At 51.3% G+C, this 14,896-nt stretch overlaps 1 protein-coding gene across 2 annotated transcripts in view; it reads left to right on the top strand.

Moving 5' to 3' along the window:
* Positions 1–9,246, top strand: part of BICD2 (BICD cargo adaptor 2) — a 56,354-nt gene extending 47,108 nt beyond the window's left edge. The window contains exons 4-8 of one of the 2 annotated variants that reach the window (XM_019713832.2): positions 151–585; positions 1,430–2,437; positions 3,510–3,661; positions 5,164–5,374; positions 7,157–9,246. In XM_019713832.2, the coding sequence (XP_019569391.1) occupies positions 151–585; positions 1,430–2,437; positions 3,510–3,661; positions 5,164–5,374; positions 7,157–7,162 (1,812 nt within the window). In that variant the 3' untranslated portion in view covers positions 7,163–9,246. Of the gene's footprint in view, positions 1–150; positions 586–1,429; positions 2,438–3,509; positions 3,662–5,163; positions 5,620–7,156 lie in introns of those variants that run through there. The other variant, XM_074330165.1, reaches the window with a different exon arrangement.
* Positions 9,247–14,896: the final 5,650 nt, after the last annotated feature.

Here is a 14,896-nt window from a genome sequence, read left to right as displayed (position 1 = left end):
GCTCTGAGCTCTGGCTGTTGACCGACTCACACCTTGTGCACACTTGTCCTTTGTGTTCACACCTCACGCCTCTGAGCAGCCATGGAGTCAGCACACTGGTGCTGCCTCCTATTGCTCAGGCTTAGCCAAGTGTCACCCTTTCTTTCTCAGGTGGAGTTTGAGGGCCTCAAGCATGAGATCAAGCGTCTGGAGGAGGAGACAGAGTACCTCAACAGTCAGCTGGAGGACGCCATCCGGCTCAAGGAGATCTCGGAGCGGCAGCTGGAGGAGGCATTGGAGACACTGAAAACGGAGCGGGAGCAGAAGAACAGCCTGCGCAAGGAGCTGTCGCACTATATGAGCATCAACGACTCCCTCTACACCAGCCACCTGCACGTCTCCCTGGATGGCCTCAAGCTCAGTGATGATGCTGAGGCCATGGCTAACGGCTTTGAGCACGGCAGCCTGGCCAAGCTGCCCCTGGACAACAAGGCCTCTATGCCCACCAAAGACGGCCTGGCCCCGCCCTGTCCCAGCCTCGTGTCCGACCTCCTCAGTGAGCTCAATCTCTCCGAGATTCAGAAGCTAAAGCAGCAGCTGATGCAGGTGAGTGGGAGAGCCAGCGGGTGGGCGGCGCTCACCTCCACTGCTGCCCCCCACACACACACACATTGTGGATGTCCCAAACCTTAGCTTAGTTTGTCTTCAACTCCTTCACTGCATGAGTGGGACTGCAGCACTACAGGTGGAAGGTGCCAGAGAAGTGGGCTTCTGAATTATGTGATTGAAGTTTGGGTGCCAGTCACGGTTTTCTCATGTCCCTCGGTGGTGCCCATGTGCTGTCTTCCTCGCTGTGTCCTGTGGACATGTCACAGTGGAATCCCAGGGTCTATACTGTGGCCCCAAGTTTGCTGCATGTCTTTGAGGAGGGGCCCGCCTGGCCCCTCAAACCTCTGGGCAGGGGAGGACCAACGGTGGCCCCACACGTGGCACCCTTTCTCAGCAAGTTGTTCCCGAACTCCAGGGGATTGCCACTTGGGATGTTCTATTCAAAAACAAGATGTGGCTGTCATTAGGTAGTTTTATTTACTTGCCAGTAAAGGAGACATCCAAAGCTCTGTCTGCCGGAAGGAAGCTTAGCCATTGCTTATATACACTATTTGGTTTGTTACATGTTGATTTCTTTTTTTGCGATTCACTAAACTTACCCTGTTGGGTTGGTCAAGCTCATCTGCTTACAGCTGCATCTGTAAAATACGTGCCACATTTTAACATTTAGTAAGAAGAACATTTAGTAAGAACTGCCCAGACCTGGAGACCCTTGTCCTGTCTAACAGTGTCACAGACAGGCCAGCAGGATGATAGGCAGGGTCACTACTGGGACTGCCTGGGGGTCCTCCAGTTGCACGGACCCCGCGGGCTATTGACAGGCCCTTCTGTGCTTTTGCAGATGGAGCGGGAGAAGGGGGGCCTGCTGGCAACATTGCAGGACACACAGAAGCAGCTGGAGCAGGCAAGGGGGGCCCTGTCGGAGCGGCACGAGGAGGTGAGCCGCCTGACAGAGACCCTGAGTGCTCTGCAGCGCCTGCAGGCCGGCAAGGAGCGGCGCACAGCCCTGGACAGCGAGAAGGAGCGTGACAGCCACGAAGATGGCGACTACTATGAGGTGGACATCAATGGGCCCGAGATCCTGGCCTGCAAGTACCGCGTGGCCCTGGCAGAGGCCACTGAGCTCCGGGAGCAGCTGAAGACTCTGTGCAGTGCGCACGAGGCCAGCGAAGCTTGGCACGCCGAGGAGAAGGGCCGACACGAGGCCGAAAGCCAGGCTCTCACTGAGAAGGTGTCCCTGCTGGAGAAAGCCAGCTGCCAGGACCGTGAGCTGCTGGCTCGGCTGCAGACAGAGCTGAAGAAGGTCAGTGATGTCGCAGGTGAGACACAGGGCAGCCTGAGTGTGGCCCAGGATGAATTGGTGACTTTCAGTGAAGAGCTGGCCAGTCTGTACCACCACGTGTGCATGTGCAACAACGAGACGCCCACCCGTGTCGTGCTGGACTACTACCGCGAGGGCCCGGCTGGTGCTGGCCGCTGCAGCCCCGAGGCCCGTGGGCGCCGCTCACCAGTCCTGCCCAAGGGGCTGACGGCCACAGAAGGTGGGGCTGGGGACAGCAGCCCCCCCCCTGGCTCCTCGCTGCCCTCGCCCCTGAGTGACCCGCGCCGGGAGCCCATGAACATCTACAACCTGATCGCTATAATCCGCGACCAGATCAGGCACCTGCAGGCGGCTGTGGACCGCACCACGGAGCTGTCGCGACAGCGCCTGGCATCACAGGAGCTGGGCCCTGCGGCAGATAAGGATCGGGAGGCCCTCATGGAGGAGATCCTCAAGCTCAAGTCGCTTCTCAGCACCAAGCGGGAGCAGATCACCACACTGCGCACGGTGCTCAAGGCCAACAAGCAGGTGCGCACCGTGCCGGGTCAGTGGGGCGGGCGGGCAGGGGCGCACGCTGCTGGGGCTGGACGGGCAGGGACGCCTGGCGAGGGAAAGTGGGGGTGGGGGTTGGGGGGAGACAGGTGTGTACTGCTGAGGTTGGGATGGGTGGGTAAATGCACTGTGGGGGGGGTGGGCAGGTGTGCACTGTGGGGAGGAGTGGGCAGGCAGGTGTGCACTGCGGGGTGGGCGAGATGTGCCCTGTGGGGGAGTGGGTGGGCAGGTGTGCACTGGGGGTGGGCGAGATGTGCCCTGTGGGGGAGTGGGTGGGCAGGTGTGCACTGGGGGTGGGCGCAGATGTGCCCTGTGGGGGAGAGGGTGGGCAGGTGTGCACTGTGGGGAGGAGGGCAGGCAGGTGTGCACTGTGGGGGTGGGCGAGATGTGCACTGTGGGGAGTGGGTGGGCAGGTGTGCACTGCGGGGTGGGCGAGATGTGCCCTGTGGGGAGTGGGTGGGCAGGTGTGCACTGTGGGGAGGTGGGCAGGCAGGTGTGCACTGCGGGGTGGGCGAGATGTGCCCTGTGGGGAGTGGGTGGGCAGGTGTGCACTGTGGGGAGGAGGGCAGACAGGTGTGCACTGCGGGGTGGGCGCAGATGTGCCCTGTGGGGGGAGTGGGTGGGCAGGTGTGCACTGTGGGGGGTGGGTGCAGATGTGCCCTGTGGGGGGGAGTGGGTGGGCAGGTGTGCACTGTGGGGGGTGGGTGCAGATGTGAACTGTGGGGGGAGTGTGTGGGCAGGTGTGCACTGGGGTGGTGGGCGGGCAGGTGCACATTGGTGTGGGGGAAGATGGGGAGCTGGGCAGCGGTTTTCACACTCCTCGGCTCCCTCCTGGGCCTGTGTCACCACTAATGGCTCAGACCTCAGGCTGCAGCAGTACTGCTTGTGCTACTGAAGGAAAGATGAGCATGAGCCCCAACTCGGTGCCATGTGGGGGTTGGGCCACTGAGGCCAGGGACAGGCGGGGTCTTGGCCTGTGGCACTTGCTGAAGCAGGCAGATCGCTCCTTGTGCTCCTCCCCCACCCACCCTGTGTCTCTGAACTGCAGACGGCCGAGGTGGCCCTTGCCAACCTGAAGAGCAAGTACGAGAACGAGAAAGCCATGGTGACGGAGACCATGATGAAGCTGCGCAACGAGCTCAAAGCCCTCAAGGAGGACGCGGCCACCTTCTCCTCACTGCGTGCCATGTTTGCCACCAGGTAACACACACGGTCCCTGTGGTTGCTTGGCCGGGGCCCAGGAGCCTTCCCTGGGGAGGCGCTGTGCCATTCCTGCTGTTGGTGAAAACCCAGAGGGCCCCGTTTTGTTCTCTGCCCTACGTGTAAGACGAGGAAGTTGAAGGCAAGAGGTGAAGAGGACAGGTTCCCAGTGGCCGGGCTGCGAGTGGGCAGGTTACACAGCTGGATTTGGGGCCAGTAACTGACAAGTGAGGAGTTTTCCTCCCAGAACTTGGCAGGAAGTTTGTAGATTAAAAAGGAGGGCTGTGCTGTCCCCATTGGTGTTCCCTCTCTGAGCCTGCCAGTTAGAGGTGGGGAAAGCCTCTGAGGAAGTCCCCGCTTCCTGGTGTTTCTGCCATCCGGAGGGGCAGTGCCATCTGCTGGCCAGTGTCGGCAGGCGCTGGGGGACCGGTCCCTAGACTGTCCGAGCATGGCTTAGGCGGTGGGGAGGCTGAGACCCCCTGATAAATGGAGCTGAAACTGAGCTCAGGACCTGGTTGTGCTCACACCTGGGTGCAGGGTGCTCCGCACTCCCCAGACGTGGGATGGGAACATGGGGAAACAGGGGGAAAAAGGCCCAGGCTTCTCGGAAAGCTTCCTTTTCTCCTGGCAGAGTGTGTGGGAAAGACCTCAGTCCCCCCTCAGCGCCGCTGTGCCCACCCTCACTTCCTCACTTCTCTACCAGACCAACTTCTCAGATGGAGCTGAGGTCCCAAACCCACTCATCTCTGGGAAAGGGTTACAACTCACTGTAGACCCTTGGTCCCTGGAGAAGGGAGACTTCCCACTGCCCCCTCTTCCCAGGCCCCACTCCTTCTCTCAGGGACAGAGCCCGAGAAGGCATTTCTGTCTCCCAGCCCCGTACCTGGGTGGGGGCGGGGGGCACATGTCACAGTTAAGCAGATGCCAAAATGGACTGTTCACAGCGTCCACACTTACCCTTCCCAGGCTCTGGTTGGCTGTCCCATGCAGTTTCACTGAGACCTTCTGTGTGCACGCACTGACCTCGGGCTACCCATATACCCTGAGCCAGGGGGCATCTCGCCTCTAACCAGCTGTCCTGTCACTTGAAGGCCTTGAGGGGCAGTGTTTGCCTCCCTTAGTGGAGACGGTATCACAGAGCCCTCCTGGAGAAGGCCAGCTGCTGAGCGGTGGGCATCACAGAGCCCTCCTGGAGAAGGCCGCCTGCTGAGGGGTGGGCATCACAGGACCCTCCTGGAGAAGGCCGCCTGCTGAGGGGTGGGCATCACAGAGCCCTCCTGGAGAAGGCCGCCTGCTGAGGGGTGGGCATCACAGAGCCCTCCTGGAGAAGGCCAGCTGCTGAGCGGTGGGCATCACAGGACCCTCATGGAGAAGGCCGCCTGCTGAGGGGTGGGCCTCTTCCAGCCCCATGAGCAGAGGGACCCCATGGAGGTCCTCTCACCTTGTGCCCCCGTCTCCTGCCCAGGTCCCTCAGCCACACTCTCATCTCTCACACCCCGCAGGTGTGACGAATACATCACGCAGCTGGATGAGATGCAGCGGCAGCTGGCAGCCGCCGAGGATGAAAAGAAGACGCTAAACTCCCTGCTACGCATGGCCATCCAGCAGAAGCTGGCGCTGACCCAGCGGCTGGAGCTGCTCGAGCTGGACCATGAGCAGAGCCGGCGGGGCCGTGCCAAGGCCACCCCCAAGGCCAAGCCCAGCACCCCGAGCGTAAGTCACACCTGTGCCTGTGCCAGCAACAGGACCGAGGGCGCTGGGCTCACTGCTCAGGTGCTCTGCGGCGAGAAGTATAACATTTGCTGGGATTAAGGCCACAGGGCTGCACACTACAGCTAACCTGCCACTCGTCACCTGTCTGCTTCACCTTGACTAACCTGGCGGCGGGACTGTGGTGCTAGGCTGGTCTTAACCATAACTAACGCACAGAGGGGACGATTTATCCGGCGGCATCGGCATGCTGCTCCCCCTGGACACGGCGAGCTCGTGTCTGCTTCTCACCCCTGGGAGCACCCTTCACAGCAGCTGTTACTTGGCAGGGGACCTGGGGTTCAGGGTGGGGTCAGAACCACGAGTCCTCGCAAAAACGTGGCTTCCCAGGGCCTAGGTGTCAGCAGCTCCCTCAGGCTGGGACAGAGCTGAGGTGACACTTGCATGTTCTCCACATGTCTCTAGTGCAGCCAGGGAGCAGTGTTAGAGGTTCCTGCCCAGGTCCCAGCTATAGCCTCACAGGATGGAGAGAATTACTTTGTAGTTTGTGGAGCAAACTCCCTTTGGCACAAAAGGACAGAATTCCTTCCCCAACACCCAGAGAAAGCGCAGCCCTGAGCCCCGAGTCCTCTGGCCCTGGCAGCAGTCACACTCACACGCTCCCCTGGCCACACTCCGAGGCCAGAGCTCGCAGACTGGGCCTCTCTAGGAGATTTGCGCACTGGTCCGGTGGCCTACAAGGTGACAGATTGGCAGGCCCAAGGCCTCGGATTTTTTCAGTGAGAAAGACTTGCCAAGTGACTGACCCAACTCCTGTCCTTGGGGGGAGCCCATCCTGTACTTCGGGGTGGGGGGGGCAGCTTTCAGAGCACATTTCTCTAGTCTCTGTCCGTTATCAGGCCTTCTTCCCAGGTGACGTTCGACACTAAGAAACAGGGCTCTGGAAAACCCCAGCCTGATTCCAGGCCGACGTGGGCAAGGAGCCTTGTGTGGGCCCAGGGCCCGTCCGAGGATTCACTGAGGAGGAATGCGGTTCTCCTTCATCACTGCAATTGCAGGGGTGGTGACAGGCAGGAAAGGTGGCTGTGGGGCCCTTCTGTTCCCAGAGGCCGCATCCACACCAGAGCTTTGGCGTCAGGCCGTCTGAGTTGACACTTTCGGAAGCAGAACCCCACAGTATTTTACTCCCTGTCACCCCGCAGGAGCCATCGGGCTTGAAGCTGTGGTCCTCGCCCTAAGGGGCTCTTTGCCTCATCTTTCTGTGGCCCAGAGGGAGAGTTTGTGTTGTCCCTTCACAACAGCGTGTGCCCCCACTCCCCCTTCCCCTTGGTTCCCGAGTGTGTCTCGGTTCCCACCAGACTCCAGGTGCTGCACAGACTGCCTTGGGTTTTGCAAACCACTGGAATTGAGAGGTGCGGGCGGGGCACATCTTTCCCCTCTGTTTGCCTGTCCCCGGCTCTGGCTGCTTTGCTGATGGGACACTGGGTCTTGGATTTCCCTCCCACTTGAGAATAGGTCAGGTCTTCGTGCCTGTGTAAGCAGGACTTCCAAGGGCATGGCTGCCTGCTGGCCCCACACACTGCTTGTGCCCCCCTCGCCATGCCTGGCACGCAGCTTCTCTTTGTACCTGTAAGGTATCTTCGTGAGGCACTCGGGGCTGGCGGCCCCCTAACACATGCAGGTTTTCTCTGCTGCTAACGTGCCCACGCCTCACAGCTTGGCGACAGCTTTAGTTGTCCAACAGGTGACTGGTTCTAACACTGTCTTGTTTTCTCCCATTTTCAGCTGTAGATTAGCTGCCGGGAGAACTCGGCCGCCGGCCCTGTCACACTGCAACCCCTCCCCTCCCCTCCCATGGGCCCACGCAGAGGAAGGAAGGGCTGCCTAAAAGTCCACTTAGAAACGTTTTTGGATATGCCACTGCAATTCTTTTTTAAATAGCATTCCCAAGTTTTTAATGGCAGAGGAAAAAAGCTTTAATGTTCAGAAAGCCACCAGCTGCTGCTCGAAGGGCCTTTGTACAGCGCTGAAGAACCTGCTGGGACAGCAACCGCCAGGCTCGCTTAGGAACCTGCTAGAAACGCTCACCACTGGGGTCTCCCTATGACAGATACTGCTTTTTCATTTGATCAACCTGTGCACTTTTGATATTTTGATTATATTTGCTTAGTCCCTCGCATAGAGACGGTCTCAGATGCCGTGGTCTGTCCGTGGTCCTGTAGCGCTCTGTCTTAGCTCCTGACGTGGTAATCTGATGTTGGCACGTGGCACAGTTGTGTCCTAGTGTGTAGCTCTAGACTGTTTAGATGAAGGCTTCGACCTGGCAAGGAGCTCGGCTAAACACATCCACGCTGTGGTTCAGCAGCCTTTTGGATTATACGGCATTGTGGTTCATGTTGGAAATTGCAGGTTTTAAATGCCATGTTCATTAAGAAATCCAGGGTATTCTGATTCTGGGGTTTTTCATATTGTATTATTATTATTCTTAGGAATAGTTCAATGTAACAAGAAGAAAACTTGACCTTTGCTCTGGTTAAACAGTTATAGGCACTTGAAAACAAAAAAGATAAATTATTGAATGAGTAGTATTACCTACAAATTCCAGAATTTTCTGGGCTTTAGGACGTTGTGAAGCATGACTGATTAACAGAATTTTATACAACTGTACCAGTGACATTCCAAATTGGAATTGTTTTGTTACTCTGGTTGTTGTGCCAAATTGTGGTACACTTAGAAAATTCTACAGTCGTCAATTTTTAGGGTGTTCTGTTTCAACACCTTTTTGTTAGTGATCATTGCCAGTAGTGCCTTCATCAGGTAAGGGAGGTGTCCCGGCATAGTTTATTCTCTAAAATGGACAGTGAAGAGCTAGTTGGGAATGCTGAAGGCCAGTGTGGACCAATAGGTGTGAGTGGGTGTACTACACCTTCACACCTGAACCTGGGCGTCTTCACTGAGGGAAAGAAAACAGCAATTGTGCAAAATTCTGTTAGTCAGTGATTCTTTGCAGATCCTTGCAGATCCAGGGGTTGAGAAACGAAAGTGAACACAAACCTTGAGTGTGCTTTGGGAACCAAATGGACTTTATGGGAGAAGCTAAGCAAGTGGTGTGAATAACATGCCACGTTTGTGAAGGGCCGCGGGCAGCCGGGGAGCCGGTGCCATCGGCCTCATGCAGGGGGTGAGGGCTAGCCATAGTATTCTTTGCAGATGTGAGAGAAAGACGTTATATATTCTCTTGCTTGGTGTAACTAATCACTGTTAATTTCAGGAAACCGAACTCGCTCAAGCTCCTTAGCAAACCAGGTCTGTGGCCTGTCCAGTTTGCTGAGTGAAGTTGTGTGAATGGTCAAATTGGTACTCAAAGAGGAAGAAGAAAGTGTCCTCCCTCCTCCAAAATAAAGGAAAAATTATAGTAAGTAGCAAGAATAAGAGTTCTGTTTCCTGGAATGAGCATTTCTTATTCCTAGTTGTAGGGACCCCTATTTTTACCTTCTGTTACAGTGTTGATTCATAAGAAACAATGTTACATTTACAATAACTTCATCTGTATGGGGTATTTATTTGCAATGATGTCTGAGTACTGTATTTTTTTTTCCTGTGCATTGCCTTAGTGTCAGAATGTTGTCTTTATTTTAAGATCATATGCATGTTCTCCTGCCAAGGAACTTTTACACAGACCCAAACAAACAAAAATGCCTTCAGATTCTGAGAAAATGAGGCAGAGCATGGAAAAGGAATAGGAAGGAGAAATCAGTCGCGACTTGGAACAGACATGGCACAAAAGCCTGCAAAGCCAGTGCATGTGGGAACAGTAGGCCTAATGAAGGGTCACATTGGTAGGACCAATAAATAAAGAATGATACAAAGACAAAGCACAAGGCTTGTTCTCTGTGGCTGCACTCACTCCCCGTCCCAGATGCCTGTGGGCCCAGCAATACACTGTAATTCCAGTGCCTAAAACAATAAAACCAGCCTGTCGGAAACCCTGTTGGTGAGAGCTGGAAGCGACCTTGGGCCCAAATCCGGAGGTGTGGGGAGGTGAGGGGGTATGGGGTGTCCCTCGAGAGGGGCATCAGGTGTCAGTGAGCACCCAGTACCTTAGCAGTGAGAGCACGTTGCCTTCACCATCCTGTCCAGAAAGCAGAGATTTGGGTAACATGGCATCCTTTGCTGTCCAAACTCCTGCTCACTGATCCCAGGAATGAATAGATCCACGCAAAAGAGTTACCTGTTTGTCATCATCACAAAAGCATGTTCACTTGCAGGAATGTGTACAAGGCATGTTGAGTCCTTCCTGCTGATTGCTTGTGGGTGTGTGAGCATAGGGGACAAGTCCTGGATGAGGGAACAAGGTGCCCCTAGGACGCTCTGCTACCCCTCCTTCTGATAGCCTGTCAGGCCTGAGCGACTTCACCCAAACCTCAGGGCAAAGGCTGTCTGAGGCCAGGGCCTCCCTTCCCTGGCATCTCCCCAGGACCCCTCCCTCCACCGGGAGTTTCCCCTTCCCCCCTCTGATGATCTCCATCCTTCTTTGCTAGCGTTGGCCTGAACTTGTTTTCAGTTTGAAACTTTCTTTCAAAAAGAGACTTGTTTTTCTAACTCTGTAGCCAGAAGGAATCTTCTCCCCTGCTGACCCATGTTGCCCCAACGGGTCCCTGGAAGAGGTTGAGAATAGGAGGATGGGACACTGGCAGTAGGCCAGGCAGGGCAGGCCCTTTTCCAGGAGGGGACACCACCTGGCCCTTGGCCCCCACCATATGTGTGGCGTATTGTGGCCCTGGCCCAGTCCCATGTGTTGGAATGTTTGATTTGCACAAGCACAGGTGCTGAGGCCTTCCCTGTCCACCAGAGTGCTCCAGGTGCTCACTCATGTGGTTTTTCATTTCAGGGGTGGAGTGGCAGCCTGCCAAGTGGACAGTGTCCCAGGAGCCTGTGGGAGGGGGCATTTGACAATGAAAAGCCACCTGCTCAACCTTCCCTTCCAAGAGGGAATGTCTCCACTCCTACCACCTCTGCCTCCCTGGAGCAGTTTTCATCCTCCCACCCCCACTACCCACCCCCAGCAGGTTTGCAGAGCTGGAAAGTGTCAGGTTGGAGACAGACCTTTGGTTGATCACCCCCTTTTGGTAGCTGACATATCCTGGCTGACTTATCCTCTCTGAGCCTCAGTTTCTCTTCTATAGGTTGAGGACTATAGTTCCTTGCTCAGCGGTTATGCTGTTTCTTCCAGCCCTAGGTGTCCAGCATGTGGCAGGAGAACAGTCGATGAGTGCTGCTAATGCAGCTCTAGCGCCGTCATCCTTATAACCGAGCTCTGGGAGCCACGCCACGGCGTGGCCTCTGTCCTGTGAGGAGTGCGATTTAAGTCAGCTTTTTATCAAAGCATAATTTGCATTCAGGAAAGTGTGCACGTCTAATGTATAGGCCAGATCTGCACACAGGAAACAGCTGTGTGATCAATAGCCAGAGTCCCGGGTTCCCCTAGGAGTGCTTCTCAGGACACATTCGGGGGACACCTCTGTGTGCCAGCCCCGGTGTGGTGCTGGGCTGCTCCTGCCATGGGAGCCTCCCTGGAGAACAGATGTGCCTGCATTCTGACCTCACCTGGCGTGGGATTTTGGCAGGGATGGGCTGCCATTAGGTTTGCCTCTGTGTGTTCACCTTTCAGCTGTGGCCAAACAGCAGAACTGTAAGTTCTGTGTGTTGTCATTTTGTCAGGTTTCTTGTGGGCAAGCACGTTGGCTCTCGTGAGTTCACCTTTGTAAGACCAGGTCCCAGGGGTAACGGCCCCCCACCCCCACAGAGCTCCTCCCCTTAAACAGAGGCAATGCCACAGTGCCTCACGCCCAGAAAAGGCCTCCCTGCATGAGTACTGTGAGCACACTCCTGCATGGGCCTCCTAGGAGAGAACCTGCTCAACCTTCCCTTCCAAGAGGGAATCGATCACACACATACACCAGCATCCCGTTTGTTCATCTCAATCTCAAGTAAAAAATCCAGATTTGTTTTATTTAGCCTCACATGTTAGTGAAGTACAGCACACATACATCAGAATGCAAACAAGTGTCCAACACAAACAGGTATCCTTTGGCTGGATTTTTGCAAACTGAACACGAGCAGCCACCATCCAAATGAGAAGCAACTGAGGGCGGCCCCCCAAAACCCTCATACTCTGTGCACCCACTCCTCCCAGGGATAACTCCCTGAGTGTGTCAGTGCAGGTCACCTGTGCCTATTCCTGTATTTTATATAAATGGAAGCATACAGTAGAGCCCCAGAGCTTTGATAGATTTACTTACGGATTTCTTACACCCTGTTTGAACTATGAATTTACAGGTGACTCACTAGATTCAAAGATACAAATCAGTTGAACATAAAAGAATGGAAATAGATATTCCCTGCAAACAGTAGCCAAAAGAGAACAGGAGTGGCTATACTAATAGACAAAATAGACTTTAAGACAAAAATTGTTATTTAAGACAAAAATTGTTATGAGAAACAAAGAAGGACATTATATAAGTCAATTCACCAAGAAGATTTTTAAATGTCATGTGTACCAAACAACAGCATAATAATACAATAAGCAAAAACTGCCAGAAATGAAGGGAGAAACAGTTAAACAATGGTTGGATATTCAGTACCCCACTTTCAATAATAAAACAAAACAGAATAGCAAAAATGAAATAATATACTTAACAGGACTATAAGCCAAGATTACTTGAACAGAACTGTAAGCAAAGCCTAATACATCTGTAGAACACTCTTACCAACAGCGGAATACATATTCTTAAGTGCATATGGAACATTGTCCAGGATAGACCACATGTTAGACCACCAAACAAGTCTTAATAAAGAAGGTTGAAATTATACAAAACTATGTTGTCTAATGACAAGGATAAAATTAGAAATAATGAAATGTGGGAAATTCACAAATATGTGTAATGAAACACTTCTTAATAATCCACGGGTCAACGAAGATAGCAAGAAGAAAGAAAGGTAGCTCTTAAATCAAGAATCTAACCTCCCACCTTAAGAAATGAGAAAAAGAACAAACTAAGCCCAAAGGAAGCAGAGATTAGAGTGGAGATAGTGAAATAGGAATAGGGGGAAAATGAAGAAAAATCAACAAAACCAAAAGTTGTTTCTTGTTAAAGATTAGCAAAAATGAATTTAAAAAATGACAAGACCTTTAGATTAAAAAATGCTATTAAAATCAGAAATAAAAATGGAGAAATTATTACCAATTTTACAGAAATACAAAGGATTATGAGAGTACTGTGAATAATTATACACCAAAAAATTGGATAATCTAAACCCAAACCAAGCAGAAAGAAGGAAATAGTAAAGGCTAGAGCAGAGATGAATGAAATAGAAAAATCAACAGAGAATATCAACAAAACCAAAAGTGGTTTCCTAAAAACAAATCGACAAACACAAAAACAGATGACTGAAGTTACTGAAACCAGAAATGAGACTGGGGACCTTACTAATGACCTTACATAAATAAAAAGATTATGAGACAATATTATAACAATGCTGACATATTAGATAACTTTATTAGATAACTTTAATGAAATGGCAAATCACTAGAATCACACCAACTACCAGAACTGACTCCAAAGGAAATAATCTTAATAAGCCTAAGACAAGAAATTGAATCAGTAATAAAAAACTTCCAACAGGACTTTTAGTTTCTGGTCCAACATATAAGGAGCGTAGAAGCCATCACTTTGTCCTAACAATAAGTAAAAAGCTGAACAAACTGGAAAACCAACTCTTACATTTGTCATAAAAGTGAGGTCACAGGGTATGCCACTGCCCCCCCCCCCCCCAATTGTAGACAAGTACAGAGTCACAACTTAGCAGAGCAGTTGTAACCAGTACCTGGGTAGGAAAACCTGATCTGTAATTGACAAATATGCTGTAGGCTCAGTGGGACAAATCTGAGAGATAAAAAAGCTCTTCCTATGACAGGAAGACCCAGTCATAGTGGGACCCTCACACTTAAATGAGCTTTACGTCCAGGAGCTCTACCAGGTTCTCACAGTGAAGACTGGAGAAAAATCCCTCCTTCCTCCCCGCCAGGCTTTCAGCGACAGAAGGGAAAAAGTAGCCATTTTGAAATACCCTACAGCATTCTTAACCAGGCCTACCCTCAAGACAAAACTATTTTATCACAGCCTAACTAACATGGGGGAAGGGAAACACCCAACTCCAGTCCCTTCTGGCCATACCTTACCACCTAAAAGGGTGAAAAGAAAAAAACTGAGATGCACAGGGTCACTAATAACAGATTAATCACAATCCTATAGGACGCTTCCCCTTCCCCTACACCTTACCATTTTACCGTGTTTCCCCAAAAATAAGACCTAGCCAGACAATGAACTCTGTCTTTTGGAGCAAAAATTAATATAAGACCTGGTATTATATTATATTACATTATATTATAAAGACCAGGTCTCATAGTAAAATAAGACCGAGTCTTGTATTAATTTTTGCTCCAAAAGACACATTAGAGCTGATTGTCCGGCTAGGTCTTATTCTCAGGGAAATATGGTATTATTAAATGCCTATTTACTGCAGTTCCCTTTCCCCAGTACATCATGTCTGGCTTTCAACAAAAACTTTCAACAAAAAAGACAGGACAAACATTAGAACCAGACTTAAATATGGCAAGAATGTTGAAAGTATCTGACCAGGAATTTAAAATAACTTTAATATATTGAGGGCAGTAATGGAAAAGTTAGACAGTGTAAGAATAGACAAGTAATATATAAACAGATGGAATACTGTAAGAAAGAATCAAAAAGCTGGAAATTAAAAAACACTAAGATAAAGAATGCCTTTGATGGGCTTATTAGTACATTGGACGTAGCTGAGGAAAGACTTTCTGTGCTTGAGGATATGTCAATAGAAACTTCCAAAACTGAAGAGAAAAAAGACAAGAAATGGATAAGAATATCCAAGAATTGTGGGACAACTACAAAAGGTGTTACAGACACATAATGGAAACACCAGAGGAGAAGAAAGAGCAAAAGAAAGAGAAGAATATTTGAAGCAACAATGAGAATCTCCCAAATTTATCAGACACCAAACCAGATTCACAAAGCTCAGAGGACACCAAGAGGACTCCAAATAAAACTATACCTAGGCATATGATATTAAAACTGCAGAAAATGAATCTTGAAGCTGGGGGGTGGGGGGAGTCTTATTATCAAAGCAAACATAATTACATCTGACTTCTCAGAAAACACACAAGCAAGAAGAAAGTGAAATATTTAAACTGGTGAGAGAGAAAAAAACACTAATATTCTGTATCCCGTGAAATTATTGTTGAAAAGTAAAGAAGAAATAAAGACTTTCTCAGACAAACAAAAATTGAGGGAGTTTGTTGCCAGCAAACCTTCCTTGCAATAAACATGAAAAGTTTTTGAAAGAAGGAAAATTATGTAAGTCAGAAACTCAGATCAACATAAAGAAAAGAACATTAGAGAAAGAATAAAGGTAAAATAAAAACCCTTT

Source organism: Rhinolophus sinicus, linkage group LG04, assembly GCF_036562045.2.
Source record: "Rhinolophus sinicus isolate RSC01 linkage group LG04, ASM3656204v1, whole genome shotgun sequence".
Taxonomy (NCBI): Eukaryota; Metazoa; Chordata; class Mammalia; order Chiroptera; family Rhinolophidae; genus Rhinolophus; species Rhinolophus sinicus.
This window is presented reverse-complemented; position numbering and strand designations above follow the sequence as displayed.